At 42.4% G+C, this 26,517-nt stretch overlaps 1 protein-coding gene across 6 annotated transcripts in view; it reads right to left on the reverse strand.

Annotated features, from left to right (window-relative positions):
• Window positions 1-1,985: 1,985 nt before the first annotated feature.
• The window catches only part of TIAM1 (TIAM Rac1 associated GEF 1), a 170,019-nt gene continuing 145,487 nt past the window's right edge, over window positions 1,986-26,517 (reverse strand). For 4 of the 6 annotated variants that reach the window (XM_072327268.1, XM_072327277.1, XM_072327259.1 and 1 more), the window contains 13 exons: window positions 25,793-25,896; window positions 17,816-17,995; window positions 17,315-17,383; window positions 16,884-17,009; window positions 14,633-14,741; window positions 12,341-12,520; window positions 12,112-12,230; window positions 10,297-10,405; window positions 9,132-9,190; window positions 8,177-8,279; window positions 7,328-7,415; window positions 6,337-6,509; window positions 1,992-4,401 (listed from right to left, as the gene is read on the reverse strand). In XM_072327268.1, the coding sequence (XP_072183369.1) occupies window positions 3,929-4,401; window positions 6,337-6,509; window positions 7,328-7,415; window positions 8,177-8,279; window positions 9,132-9,190; window positions 10,297-10,405; window positions 12,112-12,230; window positions 12,341-12,520; window positions 14,633-14,741; window positions 16,884-17,009; window positions 17,315-17,383; window positions 17,816-17,995; window positions 25,793-25,896 (1,892 nt within the window). In that variant the 3' untranslated portion in view covers window positions 1,992-3,928. Of the gene's footprint in view, window positions 4,402-6,336; window positions 6,510-7,327; window positions 7,416-8,176; window positions 8,280-9,131; window positions 9,191-10,296; window positions 10,406-12,111; window positions 12,231-12,340; window positions 12,521-14,632; window positions 14,742-16,883; window positions 17,010-17,314; window positions 17,384-17,815; window positions 17,996-21,428; window positions 21,870-25,792; window positions 25,897-26,517 lie in introns of those variants that run through there. The other 2 variants (XM_072327290.1, XM_072327300.1) reach the window with 2 other exon arrangements.

The raw sequence follows: 26,517 nt of genomic DNA on the forward strand, positions 1-26,517 counted from the left end.
GAGCAAGTCTGCTAGAGAGGACGATAACATCTGACCGGTGAAAAGAGTTAAGAAAAGCACTTCCAAAACCTCAGTACTATGGGATGCCTGTCCTTTTCCCACGGATGACTGCTGCTGCTCTTCTACTGCAGGCAAGAACGAGGGGCTGTACAACACTTCAAGATACAACAGCAATAAAAACTTGTTTTCTAATAAACCAGCTCCCTACTCTCCCCAACTCACCTTCTAGGGCCAGTCTGCCAGAATCTACACACAAAAGCAAACTGCTTGCGCTTGAGGAGTCCTAATTCCACTCTGCTACGAAGCAAAGCTGAAGAAGCTTGGCTTGTTCAGCCTGAAGACAAGAAGGCTCCAGAGAGACCTCACTGCAGTCTTCCAGTACTTGAGGAGAGCTTATAAACAGAAGGAAGACTGACTTTTTTGCATGGTTTGATAGCGATGGTGCGAGGAGGAATGATTTTACACTGAAAGAGGAGAAATTTGAATCCTCAGAGTGTGTTGAGGCATTGGCAGAGGTTGCCCAGCTGCTCTGTGATGCTATGATTCTACATTTCTATGATTCTATGACAATGACAAATGGTGGAGCCAGGGTATCACACGTGGGCCAGAGAAGCTTCTGTCAATCTGCTGGGAACAGCAGCCCCCTATTTATAGTGGTTCCTCACACCTGGACTAAAACTCAGCACCCCAAATGGGCTGGTTTCGGTGTTTAGGCTTTGGCCTAGGCTTTTGGCCATTTACTACTGGCCACAACTAAACTGAAGGGCTCTTCTAATAACAAGGGCATTCTGTACCCCCTGCCTCTCTTATTTAAATGCATACTTCCATTTCTTGTGATCATCACTGAAAAAGAAACCCATTTAGCTGGTTATGCATACAGTAAGGAAAACAGCACTTCTGCAAAATACGAAGTGAGTCCTACCCACATAAAGTCTGCACAGTTCAGGCCTTAACGTCTTCCCCAAGCTATTGCGATTGGCAGGTGAGAATGCAAGAACTACTCCAAAGCATTGCGCCTTCCACCTACCGAACCTTTTATGTAAGACCTCACATGAGATAAATTAACTACATAATGTTAATTCCTGAAGCGAGGCATGATGTTATTGAAGTAGGACAAGGCTCCTTGTATCTGAAAGCTAAAGGCAGTTGTTGGAAGCACTTTAAGTAATCACCGAATCCTAAAACAACCTGAACTGGAAGGGATCCACAAAGATCATCAAGTCCACCTCCTGGCTCCACACAGGAATATCCTGAAACTAAACTGTGGAGAAAATACACATATGTAAACATGAGAGCATCTGAGAAAAGGTTATGGCAGTTAAAATGAAACGTCATACTTGTTCACATTTCATTCTCAGGTGAATTTACAAAGAAGCACTAGAATGCTTTGCTCTGAGGTTTGGTTGGAAGTTGATGTAGTTTCACAGACTTGGGGGAAAGAGCTGTTAGTTGCAGACTTGAATACACTATTTTACTGCGTTGTAATAAGTCACACTGGGTTGCATCCAGCATTTGGTGTTCCCGTCTGGTTTTCCATTTTCTAATAGGCAAGGCTCCAGACTTGGATCTTCTACAGGGGGAAGAAAATAAATAAATAAATAAAAATGGGTTTTCAATAAAAGAGAAGGGAGACCAACAAAATTGCCCTGGCTTTCACTCACAAGCAAACTGAAGTTCTGCACCTGTGGTCAAGGGAGCAGTTCTTTACCCTACAGCCCACATTCCACTGAAAAGCAGAGATGAGGGCTCTGCTAAGAGCTGCAGGTGGAGGAACCCATTCCAAAGGGACATCTGCACAAGACCCAGTGCATGCAGCAATAGCGGTGGAAACCCGACAAGTAAAGAGACTCCACAGGCTTCAAAGGCAAGGAGTGGGTCCCACAGCTTCAGCTGCTGTAGGACTTGCTTCCTACTTGCTTACACTGAAAAGGGCACCTGTCTCAGAGAACATGTACACATACCACTATTTCAACTGTTTTTTTTTTCCCAGTATTTTATTTCTGACAGGCATTTACAACGTTCCATTCATAGAACTAAAAACATAAAAATAGACCTTCTTTCAGCTTATAAAAGAAATATATAAGAACCTTTGACATAGACATGTCATGACTTTATGTACAAGAACAACGGTACCTTCCCAGTACCAGCCTTCCAGTATTCCAGAACTGACTGTATTCCACTGGGTACAGCATAGGACAGCTAAAACCTCCGCTTTTCTAGTATGCTGGGACACAACTGACAAGTCGATGATATAAAACAATGATGTGATCATACAAAGGGTATAGAAACCTTTCTAAAGCTTTTACGAAAAGAAAAGATAGCAAAAGGTTAAGAGAGAAAGCTTTCATAAGAACAAGTATAGTGCACCAGAAACCAGAAAGGGGTGGAGGAGAGGGGGATGTGCTAAGTGGGACACAAAGACAGCGATGGATTTCCGGGGGGAATAATTTTCGTTGTGTTTTAAAATATAGTCGGAGTGGATTTTATAAAATATAATCCTCAAGTTATTATAAAATCTCAGGTTTTCAAAGTACCGACTGATGTGTCAAACACCAATAGATACCAAAAACAAAAAAGAAAAAAAAAAAAGAAAACTTCATATAATCTTCCTTTTTTTTTGCGTGGTTTTTGTTTTTTTTTATGTTTTTTTTTTTTTTCCTCATAGGTGAAACTGAAATGGGAAAAGCCATATGAATCTTAAAAAAGAAAAAAGTGCTATTTGTGTTTTGCATTTGGAAGTCCACTTAAAAACCATTTTAGTCGCGTTCTTACCCTGTTTTAGATGCTTAAATAAAAGGTTTCAAATGTTGAAGAGGTTTAGAAATTGCTCAAATTCTATTGCAGTGGAAAAGCTTTCATAAAGGAATGAAAATACACCGGTTTCACCCACAGGAGGAGAATGGATGAGGTCAGCTTTTTTGGCCATGAATTCCCTGTCCCCTAAGCCCAAACTGCGTCAGAGAAAGCAGACCAAACAAATCATCGTGGTGCGAGGCTGCACCACGGATGAGTTTGCTCCACTATAATTCAGTAATGTCATTTTATTCTTTGTATTATCTAACTAAACTCCAGCCTCAAACATATACAATAATCCTTTTCTTGAAGAAAGTTATATCTAAATAAGAGTTTCCAGTTCATATTTTAATATAAAACCCACCATTCCTAACCCTCTGCAAAAAAGCTAGCCTTGTATCCTAGACATGGAGCTAAGCTAACACTGTAAAATTCTTATCCCTTTGTGCCCCTGCATCTCAGGTAAAATACAAAAAAATATCTCTTCAAGTGTTAAGTTTGGATCTCTTAAGAGAGTTTGGCATCTTTACAACATTATGCAAAACTAGAGCTTCCAACATTGACATTAAATTAGACCAGCCACAGACCAAGAGGACTTAACACAACAGAAATCCCAAACTTTTCCTCACAAATCCTTAAAATACATGTATATTCTCTTACATTTAAGGAGGGAAAAGTAATAAGAATACTGCGACTGTACACGATAAAAAGGCAGTTTCCTCATTCAGGAGATGAACCTACGGTTGACTTTTTACAGCTACAAAACCCTTTGTTCGTTGTGCTATCGTATTAGCTAGTTTGCTGTACGTAGGTTAAGACATCCAGAATAATTTGTTTTCCAGTGATTATATTCTCCCCATACATAATTTCAGCCCCTGATTATGTTAGAATAAATAAAATAGTGTGAAAGCCCTTGGTAACGTAAGACAGGACCTTAAGGTTATTCCGTTCCAAGTTTTGAGCGTTTTACAGTTGCCTAAAGTGTGGCCGCATGGCTTCAGACCAATTCAGCTGCCGTAATGGTGTGTGCAAGTGTGCAATCTATGGGGACTCACTCTCGGCAGTGTGCCAGGAGAGGGAGGGAGGGCGGGCAGGATGGGGAGACCTACGCATCTGGGCAGGGAAGGGGACCGGTTTAGAGCTCCGTGTTCAGTTTCCTGCTCGGGACGAAGTCTTCACGCCTGACCCAGATGACCTCCTCACCGTGGCCCTCCACGTCACCGTTGATGCCGGTCAAGGCCGCCTGCTTCTTCAGCTGGGTCATCCTGGAGGCATGCGTGTCCATGGCTGGGCGCGAGCGGTCTCCGCGGCACGTGATGGAGGCTGCCTGCAGCCGCTCCCGAAGGTCTCGGTCGGCCACGGCACCTCTCATGGCCTCACAGTACTCATCGTCATCGCTGAGGATGTCCGTTTCCTTGATGTCCTCCTGCTCCTCATACTGAGCAAGGTCAAACTGTTCCTCTACCCAGCGGTCAGTGTCCCCACCGTGCGTGGGCTGCTGGGGCTCTTTTTCGGGGCTGCTTGTGAAGACGGCATCTGAGTCAATGGTAAACCTGTTTCGGGCCAGCCGCCGCCTCCTCCTCCCAAGAGACTTGCTTGGGGCTGACACTGTACACACACAAAGATAAAACCCCAGAGGCTTTTTACACATGGTACAATTCTCTCTAAAAAGTTAGTCTTCCAAGGGCCCTTTATTTAACACCGCTAGGCACAAAACAGGTAGACTCCCAGGAATGACCTAGTCATTCCACATCCTCCCTGTGGGCTTCACTCAGCTCCTCAGCACAAGTGTCTCTCCAGCTGAAAAGGGGGTTTCTGCTACTCAGATCCATGGCTGGGATAATGGCACACAATTACTGTTCCTCCTAAGTGGTAGGCAGCCAGCCAGCACAAAGTGCATCTGTTCAACTCAGCTTCTTTCAAGAAGCACCCTGCTGTCAGTGCACAGCAAAACTCCAGATAGCCTTACACTTCAATATGGGAAATTGCTTTGTCTCGGGTATGAGCAACATTACAGGTTTCCAAACAGCTACCTCAGTAGTGAAGGTGCTGGAATTGTTGCTTTATTTTTGGCGTGTTTTCTATCCAAGCTGTGCAAGCCTCTTCTCCACTTGCTCCCTGTTAGGACAGAGGGTAAAAAAAAACACAAAACAACAACCAAAAAAACCCTTTCACAAGTTCCTTACTCAGCACCAGCTGGTCTACTGGCTTTTGCAAATGGCCCAATCAGCAAATTCTCATCTTCTGTGTTGGAACATCATCCTAAGAGGCTTGTGAGACAAAAAAGCAGGAGATGAATCCTGCAGGATCCCGGTGCTTTACATGCAGCACTCAGTTCCGTTGCAAGCAGGTGAACTGTGAAGTTATAGTTTGTCTCTCTTCACTCAACAGCGCCTTAGCACTTGCAGAACGTATTCATTAAACTCTAGCAGCCTGGGGAGCCTGGGTTTCATTTTAATATCCCTGAGTCTCCAAACACGCACAAAGGATAACAGCTCAGCAGTTGCAGATTTTAACTATAGCAAAAGGTCTGGACTTTGAAAGATTTTCATCACGCAAATGCACTGACAAGCCAAAATAAAACAAGGTTTGGCATCAATACATCAGCCCCACAGGCTGACTGAAGGAGCACTGTTAAAACCACTGCAATTTGGCCTTCCCTCGAATCTTCTTGCTTATGATTTTGAGCGTCTGCGAAGCAGATGGCTAACATCACTTCAAGAGAGAAGCCATGCTGCTAAAAATGCTATTGGTCTGGCCTGCCCATTACAGAAGAGGAACAGAAAGCCTGATTATCTACACTGCTGGATCTAATGAGCAGAAAAAAAAAATAAAATAAAATAAAAAACAGACCAGAACAAAACACGTAGCGGTGCCGTGTATTTTTCAGTTGGAAGCAAGTGTTTCTTCCCTCCATCATCTAGCGTTCTCAAAATGAAAACCTGCTTTTCCCTGGGATTTTCTCACTGCTTTTGCCTGAAGTCAACTGAAAAAGGAAAATCCACGGTTTAGGACAGACCATTACAATAAGAATATCAAGTGTATGCCTCTCAAAGTGCGAGAAGTAGAAGCACATGCCTTTAGCCATAAAGCTGAAAAGGCTAAAATGGAGGGCATGACAAGCTGTCTCTTCAAACCACATCCCTCATGCACATCCTTCTTGTGCATTTTACTCTAAAAGTGCTTGGGTTAGTTTAAAAATTCTGTACATGCTTTTGTTTAAAAAAATATGCAGTGGGCTTCTGTTTTCTTCAGTTGAGACCCATTTCCAGATTAAAGTGCACAGCCAATTGGTATCGACAGGAATCCCTTTTCTCCCTTCCATGCCAGAAGGACCGCTCTGAAGCTAAGCCTCGAGTGCAAAGCAAGGTAAATAGAGGTAACTTAAGCCTCCAGAAGAGGTGAAGCATGGAAAAACGGCAGGTGTGGGTTGTTTTTACACAAGAGAGAATGCCAACAGTAATGTGCAAGTATCAGACACCACCACATCCTACAACGGTGCTGGGGTTACTGGGATCTTGAAAGTCTGTAGCCCTACAGTACCTGCCCTGTTCATGGCTGGCCTTGCGCCCTTTAGAGCACACAATCTTTTTCCACCAAAAGGAACATATTGCTGGGACGAGGGCAAACTTTCGGTTTTAAGAAGCTGCCTTCTGTGCTTATCCCTCAGAATCGAATGCACTGCCTTCAGAAAGTCCTTCCTGTGTTCCGGTGAACTGAAAGAGAGAATACAAGAGGCAGAGTTACCTCTTGCAAACTGCTAAGAGCTCACTGTAAATGAGATAACTAATGACCAGTACTGTAATTTAAAACCGCAAACAGCCTGCCATACATTTCCCCCCAAGAAGACTCAATTTAAAGCAGTATTTTCAAGGTGAAGCCATATCTACAGTCATTGCAACAGATACCAAAGAAAACAAATATACTTTTTATTAACAAATCATTTTGCCATGCACTCCTTTTCCTCCAAAACCAACCACACACTTTGCCTTGTCTGATAAACATCAAGCTGACCTGTGGTGACTAATTAAATCTCAGTTTGTAGCTTGCAATCACACACCAAGAAGTCCTGCAGATCTGTACTGTCTAGTAGTGGGACCTGGCTTGATATCAGCTCTGTTGGACCCTGGCATGTTTGCAAGTTCTCTGAAGTCTAAAGCACAGCAAGGCAACCACCACAACAAAGGCAGACAAAATTCATCTAAGGAAAGACTAAAGCCCTAAGGACAGTAGTTGGAAGTTGCTGGCATGAAAGGTACCAGCTGAACAAGACATGGTAGCAGCTACTTGGCACAAAGGCCCGGGAGTTCAATTGGATGTAAATTTGTGAAAGGAAAAGTGTAATAAGGTCATTCCTCTGAAAGCATGAGGTTGATCAAATATATGCCTCTATCCTAGGCAGTTTCATAAAGGTTCTAACATGCTCTTCTTCCTTTTCCCCCCAGGCAGTCCCCAGACTGACTTAGATGAATGATACAGGCAAGCTGGGGTCCAGGGATGCAGCTGCCATTGGAAGATTTGGTAATACACTTACCTACAGCAAAGGTGAAACGTTCTTTCTGGCCTGCCTTCAGACTCAGATTTAACGTGGACAATCTCACATACAGAATTGGTCTCTGCATCTAAAGCAAAAGCAAACAGAACTTCATACAACAGACTGTCATGCTTAAATTCAGTTAGAATATTTACTCCTTAACCCTGAAAAATTGTTAAAGGTTGCATGGGACAACAAATCATGTGTTGAAAATAATATTAATTCATGAAAAGCAGTAGCAGGCAAGTGGCTAATGAAACAACAGACACATAAATTGGCCAAACTCTAGTAAAGCTTCATATGCACTCACTCAGTACTATGAAAGTAACAGAAAAAAATGGCTTTTCAGGTGCTCTATATATTCCAGCACTGCCATACCTTAGATGTGTAACTGCTGCAGACAGCTAAGTTAAATGTTCCTTCCACTTCTACTAATATAGCAGGAGAATATATTACAAAAATGCCAAAGCCTTAAATAATAACCTTCACTGCCATTTGTCATCTGCTACAACAGAAAGAATTAACTAGCTCTGTTGTATCACAGCTGTGAGATTTCCTTCAAGTCTCTAGAAGAGGAACAAAATGAACCAGAGCCAGGAGCAACTTTGTTCAGTTTTTCTAAAACATGATTGCCTCCAGAAAAAAAACTGACAAAGTGAAAATACAGAATTGGAGCTTTTTGCCCCTTCATTTCTCTCCAGGGTTACTACTGATGTTGTGATTGTGGATTCCATTCTCAGGTCCCCAGAGCTGTACATACATGTACTATGGACAAACACCGGTTTGTCAATGAATATCCCCAAAACAAAAATTAAAAGGATTACCAAATTCTTGCAACTGGAACATTACCTGCACTTGCCAATGCTCGAACCTGCAGTGCTTCCAAAGGTATCATGTGACGAAAGCGGAACGGATCCCATTCTTCATAAATTGAAGCTCTATGTGATCCTCCCTGGGACAATTTCAAAACACCATTAAGAAATGAGATACGTTGGGATATTCAGATATCACAGTAGTCACTAATATGCAATGAAAATGTCCAGCTAGAGACTTGTTGCAGTTCTTTTTTCTCTACATCATCTTAGTAACTAGAGACACCAAAATGGCTATATATAAATATATATATATATATTGTTAAACTCTAGACAAAAGCAACCATTAGACCAATGAATTCTTGTCAATGCCTTCAAAAATCATTTAAGACTAATCCTATACTTAGACTTCCCATTGCACATACATTCATGAACCTGCACTGATATTGCTTTAGTCACTCCAAAGTCATTCTGTGTCCAGATGACTTAGAAGACAAGCATTTCAGATCACACTTTTGGTTTATGCTGTACAGGGAATCAAAGTGTTTCCTATAATATTATAAAATATGTTCCCTGTTGCAATAAGTCATGTGTTCACTGTGAAGTATAGCTTTAAATTCTAATTCTAAATCCAGAAGTATCTGTTGATACATAGTGCTGGCACTCCTTATTTGCCAAGAGCAGCCAGCATTTGTTCAGTGGCATTTGAAATGATCAGAAACTAACAGCCAGGAGTGAAGCAAAGGCATTGTGTTTCACTAAGAAAGTTGACAGACAGCTCTCCTATTTGATTCTTATACACCGATTGAAGAGCCAAACACAAGAGACACACTCAGGGTGCTACCTTGCTCCATGAAAGTCCACTCCACAGCATGGAGTGGATGTGGTAAGCAACATGAAGAGACCAGCAGAAAGCACAGCTTTATGGAAAGCAAATCTAGATTACTGAATGTAATGTACGCGGTGGCACAGAAATGGTCCACACAACTTACAAGTTTCTTCTTCTGTTTGGAACCATCCTTGTACACAAGGACCACAGCAGTTTTGAACACTGGAGAAGAAAGTTAAAAAAAGAAAACAAAAGCCATGTAGTAAATAAGGTTGGGAAAAGGTCTCCTATATGCCCAAGCACACAGATATTTCAGCTCTTCAGACAGCCCTTAGCTGAGTCAAGGAGGCATGAGTCATCCTACCAAAAAGCCCAAGCTCAACAGCTTTTAGCACCCTAGCACAGATTACTACATGGACGCTTAATTTTGGACATTTTATTCCATCAGTTTAAAGCTGTTGGGAGTACTTAAAGTTGCTGCACATTCCCAGCAGCTTTCATAAGGCTACTCAGCTTCAAGGTATGACCAGGTTTCCCAGCTTACAGCAAAGCAGTCTATTTTTATATGCTCTTCAGAGCAAAGATGAAAGGTTCTCCATTCATAAGCTATTTGGTATAAAACAAAAATAAAATCAAAATCAATGGCTTTCTAACCTGCATAGCTTTCTGAAAACAGTAATAGAAAAACCCATTGCTTATGAAGAAGTTCAGGAACAAACAAAGCCTAACAAGTACTGCTTAGCTTGACTTAACTCTGAAAGTAACAACTACATGATTTGCCAATAGCGCTCCAGTAACTTTGCAACGTATCATGCTTCAGTGCAATGGAAAGACCTTGAAATCTACGCCAACAGAATCTTCAACTTCTCATCTGGCCACCCAAGAAACAGTACTTCTCAGGAAGACAAACTATACTCCAAAGCAGTATTTAAGTATTCTCTGAAGTTTAGATGCTCAAAAGGTTTTTGGCAAAAGGCATGAAGAAAAAAGGCAAAGTTTCATCAAGCCTTAACCTCATCCAATATATATCAGACTATCAAAGTATATCTCTTCAGATGCAAATACCCTTCTGCATAGTTCACAATATATAGCCTGGAATATGGGTTTAAAAATCTCTTGCACTATTATAGCAATCACCTCCATTTTTTTTTTAACCAGATTTAGGTGAATACAGAACAGAATTTGACCATTACAGCAGAGAGACAAGTACAGCTTTAACATCCAGACAGTGTTACAGAAAACAGTGTTCAACTACCTTCAACAGATATCTGGTAAGGAACATGATACAGTTTCTCACACATCTGACATAAAATTACTAGGATACAAACCAAATGCTGCCAGCTCAGGTTCCTTCTTCCATTTCCCTAGTGAAGCAGGAGGATTAAGCCATATCACTGTGTTATGCAAGAGCAAATCCCCCATGGAAAGGTCTGCAACCTGTCAATCACAAACACAAGCACAAAGAAACAGTGTATTTCAGTCCAAAATTTTCCTGGACTTAATTCTAAAACAAACAAACAAACAAAATATAAGTAAATTCTTGGAATAAGTTATTTAACCAGATGACTGTGAGTGCGTGCAAACAGCCTGACAGATGGCAATAGATGCGGGTAAATCTTTAATTGGAGGGCATAAATAAGGAGAAGTCAGACTCAGCCTGGCTCTCAAAGTTTTGTAGGAGGTGAGGGCTGGCAAAATGACAAAAACATAAACTCTTTCCCTTGCGTTTTTGTTTGCTCCTCTGCCACCCTTCTTCTTACCAGCTTTGTGGTATGCTCTTTGAACATCTAAGCATACACCCTCACACACTCACACACACACAGTTTGGGGTAAAGTTCAAGGATAGCACCAGGTGAAGTAGTCACAGTAACTTCCCCCCCAGATTTGTCATGGTTCGTGATTTCCCCCAGACATTCACTTGTGAAAATCACCTTGATGGCAATTGACTAATAATAGAGTTCTTAACGACTGCTGGGATATGCATGCTAACGCCATTGCAGCAATCAGATCTTTTTGATTTCTTCCAAAGCGATAATTGAAGGGCAACCTCCAGTCTTGGGGCCATCTTACACCATTTCTCCACACTTCTCTCAGTGAAGTTTGGCTTTTGCAAAAGCATATCACAGATAACTTGAGCAAAACAGCCTGAGCTCTCCCTGACAACAAGAGCAACACTAAGATATGTTTGTTGTCTCCTCTCCCAGATTAACAGCAAGCCACAGCAGTTCTGTCAACAGAGGTTCTGACCTATTCTCCCAACTCCCCTTTTCCAGCATCAGCACAGCTTTGCCAAGGGCACCTGGTGTCTGCCCTCTCCCACCTCATGCTTCTCCCCACTGCTGTTATACAAGTTGCTCACCCAAAACTTTCCCAGGACCATTCAATACCAAAACACTTGTGTCCTGTATTTGCACAGCAGCTCTTAGGCTTGATCTTCATCCCAGTAGTTGGCAAAACCCTACTACCATTCCTTCTTATGGTCATGTCTCTCTAGCATTCACCCATACCACAGCTCACACTAGCTCTCAGCTTCAGCATGTCTCCATGTCTCCACCTTTTCCTTGAGTCTCTCCTGACCTTGCCCATTACTTCACACTACTCTCCTTCATGGCACTGCTGGACTGCAGGCCTACATTCTACTCAGTAAATGGGCAATCCAGGTCTCAGTCTGAAATTTCAACACATCTCCCATAAGTTTCTGCACCCAAGACCAAGCACATTCAACCTTCAGGTGTTTCAGAAAGCGCTGCAAAATCTGGACTGAAGTCCGGGACTCTCATATATCAAGCCTACTAACACACTTTCTGAATCAGAAACAGCAGCTTCTCACACACTGGATCTCATTTTGATCTCTTTGAAGTGATTAAAGAGATAAATAGGAAAGCCAAGATATAGACATTAAAAAGTTGAACTGGGATTTTGACCCAAGCACAACCATTAAGGTGAATTAACACACTTCTTTACAGTGGTCCTACTCACTGAACAGCACACAGAGAAACATTTATTTTAATTGGATTTACCTCTTTGCACAGGAACTACTTCAATGACGCAGAAGGAAAGATAACTATTTGGTAAAATGTAACACTCGCACTACAGGCACCAAAATAACAGCCTACCTATTTTATTCAAATACTGTTTGTTACCTCTTTTTTCTCTCCTGTTTGTTCTGCTATGAGTTGGTCAAACACTGCCCCATACTCTTCATGGATTTTCTGCATTTCATTAATATGGCTGGCAACTTTGTTCATTGTTTTTATGGCCACTAAAGAAAAGACAGATTACGGGGAAAGAGATAAAAATTATTTTTAAACCCCTGAGAGGAAGGGCAGGAGAAGGTTAAACAGGGAAGAAGAATGTAGGTTAGCTCCGTACCATCAAGGTGATAATGTTCTTCACTGTCAACATCAGTCAGAGCAAAGAGCTCCTTCAGCAGGAGAGGGTATTTCAGTATCCTCTGGATGGGTTTGATGAGGTAAGACTCCAGGGTGGAGGAGTGCTGCCGTCTGGGATTCTGAGCATCCAGAAATGCCTTGAAAGCAGTATCTGTCTTGGCTAAAAGATTAAAATGAAGCAATTGGATAAATCAAAAATCACAACAGCTGTCCCAAGGAAGTGACTTTTTGAGTGTCAATTTATCTGTAAACATTTTGCAAGAAACTGCAGATTTATCAGATGGTAAACTCCAGTGTTACTGGAATTACGCATTTCAGGTTTTGTGCTATTGTCACTTTGCCACAGAGAAGCTATTTATGAGTTAGTATCAAGCAACCCACTGTACCAAGACTGGATACACTGTACCCGGTGTGTATTCACCTTACACCGCATTTCTGGCCCTGCAACTATTTTAGAGCAGCATAACCCCTTTTAATCACTTGTTTCCTTTAAAAAAAGGCTCAAATCAGAAAAATGTAAGAAGTCACAGTGATCATCCAGTCTGACAGGCAAACCCACAATATCGGCAAGTATGGTTATTTTTTCATCTCTTTTAAGGTGCATAAATAGACAATAAAATAGAATGATAAATAAACCAAGAATAATAAGGAGGCAGGAAGCAGTAAATTTATACACCACATTTTGAGAGTGCAGGCAGCCCAGGTACCTGATAACTATCATCTCTTCTACCTTACCGCTACTGAATTTATAGAAATACCATTTTGACTGTTCCTTCTTTTACTAGAACATAAGCACAGAGAGCGATGCATAGATAAAATGAAATGTTTAGACATACAAGTTATTCAGTGCAGAAATAATCCCCACAAATGATTTTATGAGAGCCACGATCCCTGCTGAGGTTGGGTGTTTTGTTGGTTGGTTGACTGTAGTCTGGTTTTATTTTTCCTTCCTCCCTCAGACAGTCACCTGATTTCCATAAAGCAACTTCAGTGTCAAATCCAAAAGCCACCTGCACCTCAGCTGAGGACGCCAGTTTATACTTGAAATGCACTCCTAGGCCTTTTAAGAGATTTATTTATATCTGGAATCAAATTTGAAGTTCTGTTTGTGTCTTAATTCAAACACAACCATTTTTCGTTCATAAACATAGTCAGCAATGACAAACCGACAAAACAAAACAACCAGAACTACCTACTCTGTGCTCTCAGCAGTAAGGTCAAACGGATTGCAAAAGAAAGCATGAATGTGATAAGCAACAAGTCATTTATTCATGCATTCCACCGAGCTGCCAACTGTTTTTTGCAGCAAGGCTAATGAGAGTTTACAAGAAGAAATGAAAAAAAAACAAAACTGCACAACAGAAATAAAACAAACAAACAGCCCACATAAGCTTTGTATTGACAGACATCCAGGTCATCTTTAAAAACAAGAGCTTCCTTCTTAAGGGCATTGCTCCTACAATTGGAACCATCCATTTATTTAACATCTCAGCCAGAAATTAATTGCATGAAGCGCTGCTAACTCTAAGAGATTAACACTTTCACGAGACAAAAACATCCCTCCAAGTCAAGGAGGCCCATGACCGCCTACATGCCAGACCATAGTTCATTTATCTCCACCTCAGGAAGCCAAACTCTGGTAGGAATTTATACATGGAAACCTCTCAGGCAAATTGGATTGAAAACAAGAGGAGGAAGAGAGGGTGAAGTTAAAATATTTAGACAGCTTCTAAAAAACAGTCCTAGCAGCTGTCAGCATTCAACCACATTTGCTGGAGCTTTAATGGAATTGTCGTGAGCATGGATTCACTGCACACCCTCTAAAAGAAACCACAGAGGTCATCACCTATGCACTGTTCCAAAGTACACAGTGATCCAATAGTACAAGCCTAGAGATGGAGACTTTTTACTCCCTGTATGAATGAGGGGAAATTTGATGTGTTGGAGAAGTGGAGGAAAAACCGCATGTGAGGTTAACTGCCTCCTGTAATGAGCTACTTGGGTACGACAACATCAGCGGTGGTCCACAAACATCCATGGCACAGAACTCTCTGTAAGCTTGTCAGGCCAGATGAGATGACTTCCCAGTCACTGTAAGAACTCACAGAGGGCGACCTTGCACACACACCCCCAACGCTCCCTCACAAATCTCTGCATGGACTGGTGTGCAGTAGCCACATTTCATCACCCATATAGGCATACGTGACAGCCCAGACCAGTGCATCACTGCCACATCTCTCTCTGGTCTGTTTGTCCAGCACAAAGCTCCTACCTTTCACCAGTACTTTTGGGACTTTCGTGTGGCTGGCACAGAAGGCACTGTACAGCTTGAAACGGTCGGCGTAGTAAAGGAAGGATCCACCCAAGGAAAACAGCACTTTCTAGGATTTAAAAAGAAAAGCATGCAAAGACCAGTTAGTTATTTTCCCTTGTGGAAAGTCATCTAAAGTCAAGCTAGCTAGAAGACAGGGGACTTTCGAGGAGGGTTGTGCCAAAGCACTGCTTTTCTAAATGCTGCCTTAGGTATCAATTGTGGTTCCCAAATGGGAGCCTCCATCAGCAGAGAAAGGTCAGAGAAACAATACAGAGATGCCTTGCAAGGCAGATGGGAGAAGTGAGAATGGGATTTTCCTCCCTGACCTTACGATGGGGTAGAGGCACAGGGGAAGAAAAGAAATGCAGGAGTGGGATGGAGGGTTTTCATTTAGCTTTCAGATGACAGATACTGCATTTTTAGACAGTTTTCATACCACATAACAGAAAACAGGATCGGCCTTGTTGCTGAAATCCAGCCTGGATGCAGGCGACATGGTTAACATTACATTAGCTGCTTTCCCAGTCAGGCTGGTCTGCAGACACCATTGACTAAGGAGGAACTAGCTTCACAGCTCCAGAACTATATTTAAATGCCTGAGCTTAAAATGATCTTGTGGCCAGACACCATAGGAAGGACTGGGTGTATCCAAATTTGCAATGGATCAGACACTGAGGAACTGCAAGCAGGAACTGCCCAAAAAAAGCAAGATCTCTACTCTGCTGAAAGTTAGTGTTATGGTACAAATATAATACAGATGTTTATGTCACAGTCAAGCCTTTGCTCCACCACCCACCAAGGAACAACAATGTGGGGTGGAAGGAGATGAGATAACATACAGGCCGTTTGCCTACAGTCAGCAGAAGGAAGCAAACTGCAGAACTGAAACCAAGTCCAGACATCCCATTTTGCTACTACTTTCAGACCATGCCTACAGGGCAGAAGTGAAAAACAAATCTGATACACATTTTATGTAGAAAGATAGATATAAGCTTACTCAGCACAGAATTGTCTGCATGAGGAGGACTCTTCCTTATTTCTCTCCTTAAGCTAAAAACAGTGATTAAACTTTTCTATTTTTTTAGTGGGAAAGCCTGTGTGTTTCCATTCTCCATTAAAGGCATATTTTCAACAAAGCAAAAGTCAGGTTAGCAGCATTCATGACTGATGCTGATTTTTAATGAATACCTGACATCAAGAAGCACAGAAACACACACAAAGACAACTTTTTATAGCAGTTCTCCCACGGCTGTAAGTTAGTCAAAGTGTAGTCCCAGCAGAATTATTATTATTCATCACAACATTCTGTCCTCTATGAAGGTGAGCTGTCTAAGCATGAAAAAGTTCCCCAAAGACAAAAAACTGTTTGAGCTACTTGCCAGAAATCTAGTATATCATGGACTACAGAAGACCCCAAACTATTTCTGTATTTTCCTTATCCTTTTGTCATTTTTTAATGAAATATATATGGCCTTAGTTTACACTTCTAACTTCCATGCACAAGTGTCGATACTTGGAAGCAGTTGCTGCATAGTTCTGCTATTCTCAAAAAGCCTAACTGCAGAACTCAATTTATATTCTGTACCATAGCCCCAGTGGGCTTCTGAACTGCTATATTAGACTTGTCAGAACGAAGATCTTATGTAATATTCCATTTCTAGTTTTTCTTTACAGCTTGAGACAAGAAATCTGACAGAAGAGCAAGAATAGTATCTCTAAACACATGGTGTTACATTCTTCTAGTGCTCTGTACAGCTAAATGTAACACGAAGCAAAGTAGTAGCAGGATGGTCTTCCAACAGCCTCAATATTAGCTAGCAACCAATCTCAAATCTAAGTAGATGCTGGTTTTCACAAGGAGCATGACAGTAAGTAAAACAAATACAATAAAGAGTGTTAGAGGACAACTAAGGTATATTTCATCACTTATTATAACATTAATGTATGAGCCTACTCTGAATGTAGATAGAATCATAGAATCATAGAGTGGCCTGGGTTGAAAAGGACCACAATGATCATCCAGTTTCAACCCCCTGCTATGTGCAGGGTCACCAACCACCACCAGCCCAGGCTGCCCAGAGCCACATCCCGCCTGGCCTTGAATGCCTCCAGGGATGGGGCATCCACAGCCTCCTTGGGCAACCTGTTCCAGTGCATCACCACCCTCTGACTGAAAATCTTCCTCCTACGTAACAAGTAATGAGTTTACCTTAAATTGCTCAACTTTTTCAAGCTTTTCCAGGTCTGGAACCAGCCTTACTCCATCTTCAAGAGTTTTCAGGAACTCTACCTGGAATGCTACCATTTCAGTCAGATTCCCAAAGAGAACATCCAGCTAATAAGAGAAAAAAAAAAAGGAACATGCTGAAAATATCACTGTTAAGAACACTTTGCAACTAAATAATGTCTTTTAGAACGTCAGCAATTTTCAGTCCGGTTGTATAATCAGGGTGATGTGCAGAATAAAAAACACAAACCATCCATTATTGTACCTTTACACTCTGCTCAATGAGCTATTTGAAAAGAAAAGGAATTCAAAATTTCTAACAGAGCTCACTGAGACATGGAAATTTAGGGGTGTGGAGGGGTGCATGTATGTAAGCTAACTAACAAAAAAAGGATAAGCACCAGTTAACATACCTCATCTGGTGTGAGGAACGTTTCTTTTTGTAGAGGCTTCAGGTATCTCTCCATTAGACAGTTCAGGTCCTAAAAATTCAGAAAAAGATTCTCATGTTGGTTCCTTGAACTCTCTGAATATTTATTGAAGTGGCTAAGATCACTGCTTTCCCAGTGTATGGATTTTTCCTCCCCACACATAAGACGAGTCAGATTTCACTGAATCTATGACTGTGTAAGAGGAGATACTTACACGGGTTCACTAAGAAAATCAATACAAGATTTCACAGACCACTGTTCCCTTGCATTTCAGTCAAGTAAAGAAATTTCAAAGTTACTCATTATCAATTTTGAATGCCTACTTATTTCAGAGGTTTGCTTAAACTACTATTCTAGCGACAGATTGTAGAATACAATAAGAGATACGTGCACAAAATAGGACTTAAAGTAGAGAAGCAGCTAAGAAAGCTTTCCAAAAGAAGAACCATTAGCGGACCGAGACAACATATCAGAATTCCCTACTTTGACGTAGGTGCGCTCTGTTTCCAGAAGTTCGCAGATGACCTTTCGCAGTTTGTCTGCATCTGTGAGTTGTCTCATGGTGGCCAGTTGGGGTCCTGTGAATTCCTGAGGATGAGCACTTGAGTCAGAAGGGTTCATTTCATGAAGACTGCGACAGAAAGCAGCGACCTGCTCTGTACTCTTTAAAAACAAGAAAGAGGAAAGGCCAGCGGTAATAACTGAGGCCAGGAGTTACACAAACAAAGGAGTTGAGAAGCCTTTGAAGTTATGAAGTTGCAGCCACCAAAGTCCAGAAGTACACACATTATTTCATATATATATCTACCCTCTCTTTCAGTGTCTAAGGGTAAACGAAAAATAGTTGTACAATCCAAGTTATCTAAAGTGTTGTCTGGTAACCTTCTCAGTTTCAAATAAACATGAACTTTAACAGGCTTGTCTAGCATTTACAAATGAAACAAACAAAAGGGCCTGAGAAGTGAGAACTAAAAATGATAGTGCCATCAAAACACCCAAGTCCTTTGCGAGTTCCCTAATCTAGTTTGCAACAGGCCAGTAAATGGCTGAGTCAATACAGCCAGAGAGACAACATGGCGATAGAAGCCCTTAGAGATGTTTTACAGGGGGAGGAGTGATCAAAACCTCAGGCTTCAAAGCTTTCTGGAAAGTAACTGAGTTTTTGTTCTGAGTCTGGAAACACACCTATAGGGTATATTTCCTCCTTATGCATCAGGTTTTTCAGAGCCGCTACATCTCACTGGTTTCTTTAATGTTTAATTATGTCTCTATATAAGGAGAATTACCCTCCCTTCACCACTTCTCCTTAGATCACCCGCTTGCATCTTTCATTTCACTGCAAAGTTTGGACCAGGTACAGTCTCTGGTGTCAATGACGACAGTCCCAGGCTTCTAGGATTACCAGTACAGCAGCACACCCTATCTCCTTCCATCCCCAAGACCCACTGAGGGCACAGTAGGGAAAAGAGCTTCTTTACTTGATCACACCTCTTTAACCTTCTGTGTTTAATCTTAAACCAGATTTAGAGACTTCCTGGCACTACCTCTATATCCCCCAAAGTCCAGGCTGAAATGACTTAAGCCAAATTATCCTGTTCAAACAGGAAACATGCGAGGAAAGGGGAGAGAAAAAGAAAGAAAGAAAAAAAAAGCACACCATCACCTCACAGTTTGGAGACAGAGCCCTGCCCACTGGGAGATCACTCCTACCAGCAGTACCAACAGCAGCATCAGGAACCTGAACTACCTAAAACACCCCAAACCTTGTGATGACTCAGTGCCAAAAAATCTCTGCATTTGTTAAGCTGCATTACTTGCTCACACATCACTGGCAAGACCAGTAGGCCATGAAGCTCAAGAGGAATATTAACCACTTTAGACCTCTAAGATTATCCAGTCCAACCATCAGTCCATCCCCACCATGCCCACTGTCCACGTCCCTCAGTGCTACATCCACACAGATATTGAACACCTCCAGGGACGGTGACTGCACCACCTCCCTGGGCAGCCTGTGCCACTGCATCAATGCTCTTGCTGAGAAGTTCTTCCTAATACCCAATCATCAAACACTTTCCCTGAAGGTGTCTTATGGCTGTAAATGCTCACCTAAGTGTCTCACTGCAAGGCATCTCAGTAAAGATGCTTGTTACACAACTGTAAGCAATTAGCTAACAGTAGTTGACTGTCTATATAAAAATGCATCTTGGACATGGTTGCTCACAGGGAAAATATTTATCTTCAATATGAGTTTCAAGCTCAGATCAGGCAGAAAGGAAAAGAGTGGTTAAAAAAAATACTAAAATAAAAAAAGCAGTGAGTCAAGTCAGTTCATTTCTAACTAATTTAGCTTCTGGTAACAGAACATGTCAGTGAGTGTCAGATTTATTAGTCAGTGTTATTCCATTTATTTCTCTCTATGCTTGCCAGACTCATAAGTACAAAGCAAGCCCAAACCTTGAGGTTAAGTTTGCAATACGTTTCAATGCACACAATCTCGATCTCAAGAGCTTCAAATCTAAAAAGTACAGTAGGTTAAAGCCTGGCTTCTGTGGCAGCGTGAAAAAGCAACAGCTCAGTTACCTGCTCTGCTAAGAAGGGACAAAGGACTGACAGCTAGCAGAGGTGAATGAAAGCCTGCAGAGACCCAGAATAGGTCAGGTTTTCCTCAGAAATCCTTGAAAAAATAATTTGAGGAAGTGACACCCAGTGGTATTTTATTTTGAGAGTCAAGCATGCAACTAAAAATAGTTGCAGTATATAGAACATGCTATAGAATCAAACTCCACAAAACCCCAAGTGTTTTCAGCAGTTTGAGTGTGACAGCCTGCAGACAGCTCACTGCGCTGTGCATTCGCGTGCATTAAACTGCAGGGAAAGATGGATCACCCAGAAAAAGAGAGTGCAAATCCACTTAAGACTATGAAACACCAGCAGAACACTAGCAAGTGGCTGAGAACTGGATAACTGTCATACAGGCACAGGTTCTGATCTTGAGGGAGTGCTTACACCAGTGGGTCGCAAAGGAAGTCCAGAGACTTGTAAAAGCTTTGTCTCCACGTGTGCAGGCTCTGTAAAATGTTTGCTGACTTCACCCGGTGCCTGCTCCAGCCCGCAGCAACTCTGACTTCTGCCCTGCCGCTTCCATGCCTTGCATCAATTGCTCATTTCCACTCCACAAGTACCATTCATCTTGTACTCTCCAGGCAGACAAAGTCTCTAGCACGTTTATCTTCACAAACCTGCCCCCTTGCTTGTTCACTGAACAAACTGTTCCATTTCAGAACACATTCCTTTCTACCTCATGTTTAAAAATCAACTGCTAGACAGAAAGCAGGTGCATGTTGGACCCAGAGATGTTCAGAACACAGCTGTTAGCTTAAAACTCTCAACCAGTACAAACAAAAACACCTCTGTCCCCATTTTCCTGGAGAAAATTGACAGGACAGGTAAGGCCTGGAACAGGAACAGATCCTTTTGTCTACCTACACCAGCTCTGTTTGCCAGCTGCTACTGAACAGCATCTCCAGAATTAGTGCAATTACTTTAGGCACAATCCTGCCAGCAGTCCCATCCAGCAAGCTTGACATGAGATGGACTTTTTGCACAGCAGGGCTGCAAGGCAAGGTTTGCTTTTCCAGTGCATTAACCCCTCCTCTGCAGGGGATGCAGCAGAAGAGCTAAGCTCACATCCTTCTGATGGAGGATGGGCAAGTCCTTAACTCACTGGGCATGTTAACACTGACCACAGACCGGAGGTTTGGCTGCCTGCCCTACAGTTGTGGAAGCGGACTGCCATCTCCTCTTGTGCTCACCTTATAGAACACACATCAAACAGAATGCCTTCTCAGTCTGCATGCAACACCTCTGCTCTGCACCACACAGCAAACTTGAAGCAATACTGATCTCCCAAACAAAACTCAGGCAAACTGCACTCTCTCATGCACAGGCAGAACCATTAATGACACTGCACAATAACAAAACACCTCTGCAGGGTATACGCATAACAGCTCAGCCTCGAATCTATAACCTTACAATTAAAACAGCACGGAAATTTGTCTAGCTGCTAATTCCTTAGACTAGCAGTAGATTTGCTCACCAAATACAGCATGCGGTACAGAGAGTCTCCAGATCCCACAGAGCTTTCGTTCTTGAGTTTACGGTTAACTCTCCGCAGAGCCGACATCGCCAGGAAGGCAGTGCTGGCAGCACTGTCACTCCGTGCTTCCAGCCTCAGCTGTGAGAAAAATCCCGGCTCTCCACATATTCAGCTGATCCAAAATGCTCTCCCACTCCAGAGAGAGATCCTCACTTGAGACACGCAGAAGATGGCCACGCTTTAACAAGAAGGGGCAGTGACCGTATTTAGCCAGGCAGAGCCTTTCCTCGTGTGTCGTTTGCCGTGGGCCTCATTCACTCACCACATCAGCTGGAATTAAGGGCAGCCCAGGAGTCGCAGCTGAAGATGTAATGCTGCTTTTCATGGAAACATGTAGAGGATAATTTCAGCAGAAAGGCTGAAATGCAGCAAAGGGGAGGTGAAGGCAGCCCTGGAATATAAATGTCTCTTGCCTGTGGCGGAGCATGAGCCAATTGGCTACGAACTGCACTGCCTAAGAATATTAAACATCTGAAGGGACAGAGGCAGAGAATTAAAGGAACTTTAAAAAGCCAGTTATGCTGCTGGCAAACCTACCCCTCAAATCCCCATTTTAATCCTTTCACATCTATTGCAGCACACTGAAGGTTTTGTGATTTAATAATTCTGGTCCTCAACAATGTTGCACGGATACAACGACCTATTTTCTTTGAAAAAATATAAGTAGTGTGAACATGTACACACACACACACAGGCATCACAGCACACTCCCCAGAGCACAAGTGCTGCAGGGTAATTAGCACCAGTTTCAAGTGGCAGATGCCTTAAATTAAAAACAAGGAGAAACGGATGTCCTGCAATATTATAACTGATTACCAGTTTGTTTGCTTTTGCTTTTCAAACATCCCTATCAATTTCAGAGGACCGTTATAGGAAAAAAAAAATACACACAAAGACTCATCTTGTGATGTTCCATAACACGTCTTAGCTTTTGGCGACCTGCAGCATTAAGTGCTTAACACATATACCCAGTTCTCAAGGCACCTCCTTAAAACCTTAATTTATTCTACGATATTTAAAGGGCCAAAATAGGTCACTACAGAGGCAAGTAACTGTTTGAGACTTAATTACTGTGCTCTGAAAGGTTTCCAGTATTCTGCTGACTGATAGAGAAGAATCACCTAGTTTCCACACAAAGCCTGAAACTTCAGTTCACATGGTGGATGAAAACAAGCCTGAAGAGGTGGCTTTCCTCTCCCTGCTATTCCTTCCCTGCTCTCACCTCCAGCGCTGGCTCCCACACAAAACTGAGAGTGAGAAAGTAAGGAGTGCACCCTAAGGAAGAAGCAACCAGGAGCACAACTCAGGCCACTGTTGGCTGCATCCCTTAAAGGGATGCTCGCTGGTGTTTACAAAGATTAAAACCCAAGAGGGCAGGTTGATAAATAGAAGACGTCATGAAATTGGATAGGCAGCAAGCTCAGAGAACAATGGCTATCCCATACCACTGCGCTGTAAATGCCTCAAAATACTACAAACCTATTTCCAAAGTAAGTTATCAGGAACAGCTTTACAGACATTTTTGTTTATAACAGCTCATTTGAGGATAACAAAAGAATTATATTCCATGTTACTGGGTCTGTAGGATGCAGAGGAAACAGGATTTTCAGAAAAGGGAGGAATCCTTAAAGCTATGGGTACACTCTCCAAATCCGCCGCCACCAACAGCTTGGAGGCTTTTGCAGATTATGAAACAAATACACCTGTACGGAGCAAACACACACCCACGTGCACACATGCCAGGCTGGGGGAAGGGAAAGAGACAGCTGGAAGGGAAAAGGAGGAGATGAGCCACATTCAGGTACCTCCTGTGTTACTCACCCACGTATCACCAACATGGTAAAGCAAACAGTAAGGCAGGAGGGACCCAAGCACAGCTTTTGGTAGGATTTCACACTGCTTACCTTCATAAAAAGCCTACCTAGCATGTGCTACAAGAACACATGAAGGACAGCCGCAGCACTGTGTTCCTCTCCTTTTCCCATGAATTATTAACTCCCATCTAGAATCTCTCTGCTAGCTGGCAAGCTGGAAAATTTCCTTGGAAGAGCCGGCAGCTCTCCTCCTCAGCAGAACACAGGCACCAGCAGACCACCGTGGAGTGTAGATGTTTGCAGGATTAAGCCTTGTCTCAGAATCGTGCTATTGCAAGGCACAAAGCAACCCAAGCACTATTTTAAGATCTTCAGTTGCTAATGCTGCATCTGTGCTGAAGGATGGGGAACTGAGCATTTAGCCAGGACGTTCCAGCATAGCTCAACTGGATTTCCTCTACCGTCAAGGGGTGAATGGATAACAGCACTCCTGCCCTGCTTTTGCCAAGATGGGCAGTACATAAGGGATCACAAATTCTCTCTGTCACTCCACCATCTAAGGGAGCCTAGAAGCTGTGGTGGCAAAGGTGATACAAGGAGCGTGCCCCTCCCAGCAGCAGGAATGCAGCGTTTCACTTCCCATGTACAAAAATAACCTGCATAAAACAGCACTGAGGACACCAGCTTAATCTTCTGCTCTGTAATCCTATGTCCATGGGAACAGTCAGCAGTCTACGGGAAGGAAAACACCTTTGCTGTTACCCTCATGGTACCAGCCAGGTACTGATTTTCCATGGAGGAAAACACACCACAGATTCCTCACAGCCCAAGCAGATCAGCTTTTCCAAGCACACAGAAAGGAAAAGGATTAGGAAAACCCTCCCGTGGATTTAACCTTTTTTTGGTTGGGTATTAGTTTTGTATTTCCTCCTAATTGCAGCACATAAACAACACAAGACATATTTCCGATTTTTAAAAGAAAACATGCACCGATGGGAAGTTAACACTACATTTACAGAAGGATGGATTTCCCTCTCATCGGAAGCTCGGGCTTGTTAGAGTCACAAGTTACTCTTCCATTATATGAATATTAAGTATTAGAGCCGCTAGCACACATTTTTCAGTTTAACTAGATCTGCCGACCCACAGAGCTAATCATGTAATCCCTACGTCTCGCTTCAGGCAATTACAGCTTTGAAGATCCAGAAAGCAAAATACAAAATGGAGTCCCATAGCCTGGCCCAGCTCAGAAACAGAAAGCAACACGAAACACAGCAAAAACACTTATTCCACAAGTAGCTATGTGCTATGTATGCTCGGTGTTCTTCCACAGCTTCAGTGCTAAACAGAAGAGACTCTTCATAGCGCACGTGAAATTCCCACACACTTACAGTTAAAAATAGAGAAGTATCACCAAACACTTCACTTACTTGAGAAGAAATTTTTTGTACTTACAAGAAAAAGTTCTGCAGCAAAACCTGGAAGCGAAATGTTAAGAATAACCTCCTTCTCTGCCTGCAAGCTCTACATATATTTCATGCAGAAGAATGTTTTCTGTTATCTGACTTCCACTGTCTGGCTATCAAAGCCAGAACTACAGGCTGGAGTGACATAAGAGAACAGGAAACCAGAGGCCAGGGTCTTTTCCTTTTCCTACAGTAAGCCAGTAGCATAGAACTGGGACCAATTTAGGACTCTCTGTAATACACTGTAGCTAAAACAAGAGCTAAGAATAATCATCGTACAGACCAAGCAAGATCTCATTCTCTTTAGATCATTAGTTCTGCAGAAAATTAGCTATAAAATCTCACCATCACTTACTCACGATATACCTAAAAACAATCAGTGCCTTTAAAATAATCTCACTTGATTCTGCCTCAAAAGCCACTAATCATCACAGATAACATTGTGTGAAGCTCCCCAACACCAGCCTAAAGCAAACTACCAACTGCTGTGAAACCCACTCCCTAATATGCAGCAATTAGTAATCCATTTGCACAACCTCTTAGCTGTAATTGGAGAGTTATGCTTCAATTTAAGGTAGATTGGTTATAATTAGCCTGCATTTAAAAACTAGCACGTGCACTATGCTACTGATTTAAGGAAATACTGCTTAACTTACAATCCTCCTGTGCCTAGAAATCAAGAAAGGGTAAGAAATCATAATAGTCCACCTGATCTTCTGGTCCAGCTCTGGTGAAGATGATAAACCAGCTCTTTTAAAAACACATGGGAATACTGTCACAAGATAGTCATGTTCCACCCCCAGAAAAAGGGTCCAAGTCTTGTTCAAGAGATGGTGAAGTGCCATAATGAAAGCAGTAACCCGTTACATTCAGCATCATCCAGAAAGACCTCAAAAGTAAGATTACCATTTTCCTAGGAAAGACGTTAAAGACGTTCTTATTGTGTGTAGCTGTGAAGTCAGCACATCAGCCGTGAGCATGCTGTGCTTTCGCTCTTAGGCATGTGAAAATGAAAACTTCTCACCTTGCTCGTCTTATCGGCCTCATCGGATGACTCCAAGTCTTGAGCTTCTGCCTCCTCTGGTGCTGTCTCAACAGAGCTGTCCGGGTCGCCACAAAGCGAGTGCCCTGATGAAATTGAGATGTGTGTCAAAAGCCAAACATAATGTCCAGAAAATTTAACGAGTTGTGTGCAACAGATACAGATCTCCCACAGACAGCCTGGCCTCAACCTGCATGCAAGCATACGCCAACTGACATTATGCCAGAGGCACTCACTGACCTGAAAGACTACCTTGGTTTACAAAAGGGACCACATTCAACCACAGGTAAAAAGACCAAACAGGTTATGGCCAGGCATACTATTTAGCTGGAAACTAAAAAGGCTGATTCAGAGATAAGGCTAAAATGCCACACTGAAATTCTTGCAATTATGATTCAATCCTTTGCTGGCAAGCAATTATCTGCATTTATACCTCACTGGTTTCAAATGGAAACTTTAGTATGCGAATGGATGGACAGTGCCATGAAGAAGACCTTGGTCAGCCCTTCCTTGAGCAAGCAGAACCTAGTGATTTTAAGTGCAGTAATATAAGTGCTACTGAGTTTCAACACTGATTTTGTTGGAAAGAAAGCCTGTTTTGGAAGTTGTTAGAAGCCTGTTGCCCTAACTGAAAATTCCACTTCATCTGTGTCAGTGCTTGGAAACAACTAAGCACAGTATGCCTTAAGGCTCTTCTGGAGACTGTT

This window comes from Excalfactoria chinensis, chromosome 1 (assembly GCF_039878825.1).
Source record: "Excalfactoria chinensis isolate bCotChi1 chromosome 1, bCotChi1.hap2, whole genome shotgun sequence".
Lineage (NCBI taxonomy): Eukaryota > Metazoa > Chordata > Aves > Galliformes > Phasianidae > Excalfactoria > Excalfactoria chinensis.